This window comes from Rhincodon typus, chromosome 19 (genome assembly GCF_021869965.1).
Source record: "Rhincodon typus isolate 14 chromosome 19, sRhiTyp1.1, whole genome shotgun sequence".
Lineage (NCBI taxonomy): Eukaryota > Metazoa > Chordata > Chondrichthyes > Orectolobiformes > Rhincodontidae > Rhincodon > Rhincodon typus.
In genome coordinates, this window is record NC_063350.1 from 32,676,615 (window position 1) to 32,685,433 (window position 8,819).

General features: G+C 40.5%; 1 protein-coding gene and 1 long non-coding RNA gene across 2 annotated transcripts in view; one reads left to right on the forward strand and one right to left on the reverse strand.

The window, feature by feature from the left end:
- Positions 1-4,815, reverse strand: part of ada (adenosine deaminase) — a 59,548-nt gene extending 54,733 nt beyond the window's left edge. Inside the window, exons 1-2 of the mRNA XM_020527456.2 lie at positions 4,582-4,815; positions 874-935 (exon numbers count right to left, since the gene is read on the reverse strand). Of these exons, the coding sequence (XP_020383045.1) occupies positions 874-935; positions 4,582-4,629 (110 nt within the window). The 5' untranslated portion in view covers positions 4,630-4,815. The remainder of the gene's footprint in view (positions 1-873; positions 936-4,581) is intronic.
- LOC125485517 lies at positions 3,915-6,621 on the forward strand. The gene is made up of 3 exons (XR_007264218.1): positions 3,915-4,108; positions 4,202-4,362; positions 5,567-6,621. It is a non-coding gene; the product is annotated as an uncharacterized LOC125485517 (long non-coding RNA).
- Positions 6,622-8,819: the final 2,198 nt, after the last annotated feature.

Genomic DNA, 8,819 nt, shown 5'->3' on the forward strand with positions numbered 1-8,819 from the left:
CAGAACGTAGATCATGGATACAGGAATTGTAATATTAGCAAATTTTACTCAGCATTAAAGAACACCACTGCCTTAATCAGAATTACAGGTTAAAAGCCACTTGTAACTACATACTCGCTGCTCCTTCAAATGTTTTGGGATTTGAGCCTCTCTTCAGAAATTCCACAGCGATTCGGCAGAATTCTCCTACAACTGAAACAAAATTTATTTTATCACACAAATGAATATTCACTACAGTAGCAAAATTTTCAAATAAAATTGCCCCTACTTCACAACTCTTGTTATCTTACCACGTATTTTCCTCATTTTGGTTATTTTACACCACAATGATCGATACAACTGATATCGCATTCCAATACAATAAACTGCAGCATGTTGTTTTGCAGAGTGTTTGCAGACAAACCTCTCCGTGATCTGCCAAACAGCAAACATCTCATTTTTAGGGCATGAGCACCTTAAAGTATGTTTCGGAAAGCAGTCCAAAGTCAGCTAGGTTGGTTAATGGTCAGGAGTCCCATATCAACCAAACTAGGTATGAACGCCAGGGAGAGGGCCCTTTTGTGGCACAGTGGCAGTGTCACTACTCCTAGACTGGGGGGCCCAGGTTCAAATCCCACCTTCTCCAGTGGTGTAATAACATGTCTGAACAAATACCAATTAGAAAAATAGGTTAGAGATAGTAGGAGCTGCAGATGCTGAAGAAGGCTCTAGGCCCAAAATGTCAGCCTTCCTGCTCCTCTGATGCTGCTTGGCCTGCTGTGTTCATCCAGCTCTACATCTTGTTATCTCAGATTCTCCAGCATCTGCAGTTCCTACTATCTCTGGCAAACATGAACAGACTGCTTTGATTTTACAATCAGGTAAGCAACTTACTTGCCAAAGTATAAAATTGTCTCAGGTTTTATAGCCCCATCAAGATGAAGATGAAGCTCCACCTGTAACAAAAAAAGAAAAATTTGATAGATGTGTGATTCCAACTTTGTTATTCTAAATATGGTACTGCCATAACTACAGGCTGTACTATGCATCTCAAGTAATGAACTGCATTAAATAAAGTGTGCTTCTCTGTCATTCTTGCACACAAATCTTTCAAGTGACCTTTAATCTTGTTTGTTGATGTACACAATATCTCCAGGTGATAAATAATTTGCAACAAATCACAAAATGCATAACAAGTGCAAAGATAATGAACTTTAATCCTAAAACAATAAAGTCAATTGTTCCTATTTTTATGCAATGATCTGAATCAGTGAACTAGCTAATAATAGTTTGCTTTTTGTACACACCAGGCACAACAAGTAATGAAGGGACATTTATCCTGACCCTTGTATTATATAATCAATTCCACATTATCTTGTTTACACAAACCTCAAATTTATCACGTTTTGGACTATAAAAGGTTCCAGCAGGTCAGCAGAATGTAGGGAACTGAGAGTAAGGAAGACTTGAGAGTCTCGGGATCATAGGTGGTGCAGGATTTGGCAAAAACATTAGATTAACCGATAAAGGAGTTAGTAATCCTAATTAACAACCCAGGTTGTCAGGTCATTAGCTTTCTTCCTATATCACAGTTAGGTCCTGACAATAAAGTTGCTGGAATTGTCATCCTGTGGACCCTTGACATCGTTGCCGTGACTCTTCTCAGGAGACCCAAGGGATCCTCAATGGGAGGAGATTTCTCACATTCTATTCACCTCTTAATCCACTGACCTTCAATGTAACAGAGAATCCAAGAGACCATGCAGAATTAGGATGTCAATTTTCACTTCTATCATTCAGCTTTAATATTTTGGGAATAGCCTCGAAATGGGAGCGGGGGCCACACCAGCTCTTTAACTCCAAGAAGCAGCTCAGGAGGTGACATCTTAAAAGTGATACAATGCTGGTTTTTTAAAATGTCAGATATTAATTATCTTCTAATAAACAAATCCTAGGATTCTTTTGACATTTGTATGCATGAATTGGTTGGAATGTGCACCATATACATTCGGACCAGTTCAACAGATGGTGGAGCCTAAGCCCAGCCAATGTAAGGTTGCCTGGTCGGGTTGTGGAGAAGTTACTTCTCTAAGCCTCACAAAAAACTTGGAAGATATCACCCTAGGATCCCTGCTGTCTCTGCACACACCCTTATCTTGCAAGTATTAGGGATTGCTCTGATTTAGAAGACCTGCTCTGGACAAATGCTTCATGACACCCATTTGGCTCTGCCCAGTTCACCAGGCCTGTAAAAATAAGGTCAATACCTCAAAATCACAAATACAGTCAGCAGCTCCTCTCCCCAAATCCTAAAACCTGACTTTGAATCAGAGAGTTTCCTCATATCTTTATGGCTGTAAAGTAAATTAGGGAGAAATCTCTGTTTGAATACATCTTTCCATTAACTCTTGAAACATTCCAGAATTTCCAGGAATTCAAAGGCAATACCCTGGATAATAAGGAGATAGGCCATTAGGACAATCGTCATGACAACAGATCATAACTCCAGATCACATATGGGCATACTGAACTTTAAATAAAGCATTTTTTTTAAACAGAGAACATATGGCCAAATTGACAGAGAATGTAAATATTGAACAATGTAACTCAATGACCGTCTGGAAGGCCTGTGTGAATTATCAACAGCTTCAAGGGAGACCATGGAATGTCATATAATATGGGTGCCATGGAAGCTTCAAACAGGACTTCAAAGAGAGAAATACACTGCAAACTGAACTATAATCCTCTATGAGTTATCTCAGACTGTGAAAACAACTTGAGAAACATGTGAAGGACATGTTTGTGTTTTCCACTTTCAAGAATATACGAGAACAGTTTCAAGCCTGTTCAGTACATGCCAGTAGGTGAATGTGTGTGCTATGAGGATCACAGCTGATAAAAGCCCTGGTGATCCTTGTGCTGCAGGTACAATTTTGGATGACTATCTCTCTCTCTTGCTGAAAGCCAGAAAGCAAATGAAACTACAGTTGAAAGGCAACTTGACAAAGGCCTTTCAGATGGTGGTCATTTACCTATATCCACACTACCCATGGCATCCAACATAACAGCCACAACGTTTTCTCATCTCTTGTCATTGAACTCGGTGATTGATCATATTAATTAGTTTTTGCGCTCACATCTGATTTCTAAAGTGCCTATGTGTTGCATTATTATTTATTTTTGCATTTAATAACTAATAAACTCACTCTTCAATTAGCTCAAGAAAGTCTGGTTAAATTGGCTCCCTTTAAAACATTCGTTTGGCCTGGAGAAAGACAAGGGATCCTTGTTGCATTAACCTTGTTCCAAATAACCGATAGGGCAGATGAATAAAGAAGTCAGTTCATTTCTCCTCACCCTGGTGGTTAACAGTGCGGGTGATCCAGCCTGAAACTGGAATAAATTGACGAACTTCACCCGTGAAGTGTTTAAAAAAAAAACACTTTTTTTAAAGTGTATTCATAACTATTGTTTCCTTATAAAATATCGGAGATAAGGCAAAAAATAGTTTGACTAGACCAGACAGTTGGGAGTTTGGAAACGGTCACCTCTCGCCTATCCAAAGTGGGGCACTTTTAACACTTGAAATGCATTATGCATTTAAACCGAGTCAGAGCAGCCGGATTCTTCTAGTCCATAAAAGACAAGCTCCCAATTTCCAATAGTGCTTGCAGCTTAACGCTGCCTCTCTCACTGGCTCATGGCGCTCTAAGCAGCAGCTGTACGCAAAATCCGGTCTAAATCCGGCTTGAATAAATTTCACCCTTGACATTATCATTCTAAAATCAGTTTAAAATGTGCTAAAATAAACACATATGAAACAAGACAAAGCAAAAATCGTTATGGCATTCTGTCATTTTGCAACACTGCTTGTTTCAGGATATTGTACAACTGCACAAACCTGTCAACGTCATTTCTGGAAGGAAACATGCCACAACCCGCTCCCAGAGAAACATCTTGGCTCACATTGTTCAGTGGTTTACACACATCAATCCTGCCTCAGTGAGCCAAGAATTAACTCGGCACTATTGGTAAAGCATTTCACTTTTAACTGCAAGATGTGGGGGTCCCGCCACCAAGTGCATCAATGCGCCAAAGCATTCCCGTAATCTACAGGAAGCAACACCAGGTTTGCACTCTAAATGCATTACTTCTCAACTCCTCATCCCGGATGGTCTTAATTTTCAGCAACTCATACACCTATTTTTTTTGGAATGTTTAGCATAACCTATTTAAAAGTACAAGGAATCGCACAGGACAAGTTCACCTTACTCCGACTGCTTTCGATTAATCGAGATCTTCGTTTTCTATGACTTGCACTAACCACGGGGCAAACACGATTACATCTAAAATAAAGCCGACTGCTCCGATCGAGGCTAAAAGGTAACTAAGTGATCATCCTTCGAATCCTTTCGGTGTAACTTTAACAAAAATGAACATCAAGATAATTCAGGACACAACCAAATCAAATATTAATTTATAAAGAAGCCATAATCCGTCTTTGGCTCAGTAATCATTATTTAACTTTATATTACGATAACGCATAATAGGGGATTACAGTTTGGCTCGGTAAAGTTTCAACTGCCTCCTCGCGTTTCTTACCCTGGGTTTGTTGAATATCTGTACATTGTTTGTTGAGTTGTGTGCCATGTCCAGCCTATTTTGTTTTCTTCCCCCAGTGAGCGTGATATTTCAGAGACGCAAAATCTAGATGGTTTTCCCCCTTTTCCTTTTGGGCAACCAACAGCTCGACTTCCTGCAGCCTATGTCCATTTTAAAGACTTTCGTCCCGCCTTAGTTCCGCCCACAAATCCAATGCGAGCAAATGTCACAACTCAGAACCTCCACTGCTTTTACACACACTCGATATCTTTAGGGTAGTTGTGGGGGGGTGGGATTGTTTAGATCATGGACAGGGGTTGGCTGTCATGCACATTCTATCAGCTGGTCCCCATTGGGAATCAGAGACAAAGTGAGTTCCTTTTTGGAATTGAAGGCTTTCTGTCAAACGTATCCTTGGCTACTACTGTTGCGTCAACAGCTTGAAGAGGCAGATACCGGAGTTAAACAGTTGGGCTGCATGAGCTACTCCGCGTGAAACTCCAAGAGAAATCCAGAGTTAGGAACCCACCGGAACTTTGCGGATAGACACCCAGATTTGTCAGAAAGCACCTGGTGTCTCATCAGTTGAACTTTTTCTTCATCTGCTGACCATCCTGTGCCTCCCAAGCAACTTTCATGTCCCAGACTGTCCCTCTTATTCTGGCAACGAGGGAAGAGAAGGGGCGACTTTAACTGTGCTCGCCCAGCAGACAGCAGGGCCTTTGGCTCTTCAAGGCTGCTGCCTACCTGCTCATTGCCATTTATTCCACTCTTTAGCAGTCAACCTGCTGAAAAGCAACCGGGTTGTAAAGTGTGCAAATTGGACTCCATTGCCTTCACTGGCGCCTGACTGTGATTTGAAAACTGGTGACACTTGCGGGGAAGTTATTGTGCTTTTCATATCTGAATATCCTACCTGTAGCCAACTTTGGAGCCAAAGGTGTCCAGAAAAAGGCAAATTTTAATTAATTCTCTTTCTTTCTAGGCCAGGAGGTACTGTGGGTGGAATACTTCAACGTCCTTTCCTTACAATAGTGCTATTGCAGACTGAGATGACCAAGTGCTGAATGTGCCAGACTGGACATGCATCAAGTGGTGTGAGAATATACAAATGAGAAAAAGCCACATTGCTCACCCTCACCAACTTGCCTTGAGAGTATCAATAGCACACACCATAGTACAGCCCGTGTACAGACAAAGTTCCATCTTTATGCTGAGGTTATTCTCCATTACGTTGTGTGATGCTATCACAACACTGAACGAGATGAGTACAAAACAGTTCTAGCAGCTGTAAACTGGCACACTCATCCATAATGTACTGTGCTCCATCAGCAGTAGCCCTAGACATACCTGTAAACGAAATGTTATTAACCTCATGAAGCCAAAATACAAGTCTACATGCATACCCAACAGCTGGAGCAATGTGTTATGGAGGATCTAATGGGTAAAATTAGTGTTCTTCAGGTCTATTGCATCCAGTTGTGCAGAATGTTTAAGCAATTTACAAGAATAGAATATTTCACAAACAGTCCCACCCTCAATGATAGTGAAAATCCGCACATCAGTGCAAAAGACAAGGCCAAATAATCTCAGCCAGAAGTGCCAAATAGATCATCGATCTCGATCTCTTTCTGAAGTCACCAGCATCACAAATTCCAGAACTCAACTGATTTGTGTTATGCCATGAAATATTAAGAAATAGCTGAAGATGCTGGTGACAGCAAACCTGCTCCAATAGAACCTCAACATTGGCATTTACCTGATAATGCAGAAATTTGTAAAAGTATTTTCTACTGGCAACAAGTAGGTCAAATTCAGTTGGTTTGATCAGTCTACTCTCAATCACCAACAAAGCAATGGAAGATATCGATGATCGTTCTGTCAATTAACATTTACACAGCAATAACCGGCCCACCATCAACGCTTAGATTGGTTTTTCTTGGGGGTTTTGGCTCCAGACCACATGACAATATTCATCCACACATAAACAAAATAGTTACACCCACCTCACTCCTGGAATGTAACAGTCCTTGACATTAATTAAGCATTTGACTAAGTATGGCATCAGGAAGTCCTATTAAAATTGAATTTGATGTGAGTCAGAGAGAAACTTCTCAGTGTTTGGAGCATACCTGATGTAAAGAACCATGGTTGTGGTCTTTGCAAGCCAAACATTTCAGTCCAAGGACATTCCTACAGAAGTTTCTCAGGGTAGTATCCTCTGCGCAGCCATCTTCACCTGCGTCATCAATGACCTTGCCCCATGATAAGAGTGATGATATCCACTAATGATTACACAAGGTTTAGTGCTATTCACAACACCTCAATGCCACCGACAATGTTTTGCTTTGCTTTCCAGCTTCGGTTGATAAGTGACAAATAATAGTATGTCATGTAAGTGCCAGGCAATGACCATCTCCAAAAAATGAAAATCTAACCATATGAATGCAATTTGTAACTAGTTGCTAATATGCAGAAAACTATATCTTGTTAACTAACAGAAACTCTTCCACTTGAACCAGGTAGTGATTTTCCTCAACCATATTAGACCAAGCCTAGTTTCCTTGACTTAAAGCAGATGGTGACATAACCTTCATCATGAACAGCAGTTGTACAGTGTAATGAGCTAGCATGCTCCTACAATGGATATATTCCTCTAGAATCAACCTCTGCCAGTTCAAGTTAATTCTCTGTGTCTCACCAACCTTCTGATTCAACCAGAACACCTTGGACAGGACCTTAGTTGACACTCTGTTCATGAATGACTTTCAACATCCTCTTCCTTCCTTGAGACCTTTTCTACATTAAACTTCAGTATCAAATTATTGGATTTAGCAAGACTGTAGTAAGGTTAACAGGCCATGAAATAAACAAATGCTGCGACTACTGTGTGCAAAGCACTGGAAGACATGAGTTAAAATACATAAAACTGAAATTAATCTGGAGATGAGAAGATTTTTCCTAAAACTCACACAACAATGAAACCATATGAAGAACAGACTACCAGAGCTAGCAGCCAATGTTGTATTGATTAGCTCATATGAAAATTTGCTGGATAAGTATTTGGTTTCAAGTTAAAGGAATGAGGTTAAGCTGAAATGATCAAAATGTTATTGTGTTGCTGCGCTCTGGAAAAGAAAGGGCAGATGTTTCTTGTAAAAGGCATTCAAGACAAGTTTGAGCAGTGCATGGATGATCTGGAGTTTAGCTTAACACCTGTGAATTGTCTTTTTCCAAATATTTTGAACATGGGGGAAGTTCAGGATTCCATGAGGCAGGGGATATGCATTTTTTGAGTTCTTGGAAAGGTATCAAATAACAGTTTAGCTTTATGTCCTTCCTTCTTTGGGGATTAAAAAAAAATCATTCCAATTTTTCACTTCTCTACAGAAGATTAAATAAATGAAGTTAAGTCATGATAGATTTGATTGTTTGTGACAGGCCAAATGGCCTTCTTCCCTTCATACTTTCTTGTATTTCTCTGCCACGAAGTTGTTTATTTTTATGATGATTAATAGACCATTTTCAAAATGTGAGAAACCTAGGATAGGCTCAACTTCCGATCATATCCTCTGACTCCCAGGGCCAAATTCTGATCTGGGTTTGGAGGCTCATTCTGGTGTGTGACCGAACCCAGATGTGTACCATTTTCCTCTGACATTTTTGCAGGCTAAACATTCTTTAGTCTGTAAAATGCATAACTGCTCCTGCTGAGGTTTGGCTCCCTATTTTAAATAGGAGACAAATCTCAGATTTTTTCCCACACACCATTTCCATTTCATAGTATTGGACTTGGAAGCATGCCAGATTTGAGAGTTTGTGAAAAAAGTAGAAACGGGCGATAACACACTGCAGCAGCACAGAGCTACGCCAAAAGGAAGAAGAGTATCTTCCAGGTATTCAAAGACAATGGATACCCGAAAAACTGGGTCAGAAGATGCCTATCACAAGAACAACACCAGGAAGATACTACACATCCCGACACACTCATCATACTACCTTACATCAGGAACACATCTGAACTGACCACAAGACTTCAACAACCACTAGGCATCGGAGTAGCACACAAACCCACATCAACCCTGCGTCAACTGCTCATCCGGACCAAACACCCACTACCCACTATGGACAGGACCAGTGTCATTTACAAGATTCTCTGCAAAGACTGCGACAAACACTACATTGGACAAACAGGAAGGAAATTAATCACAAGGGTACACGAACATCAACTGGCAACA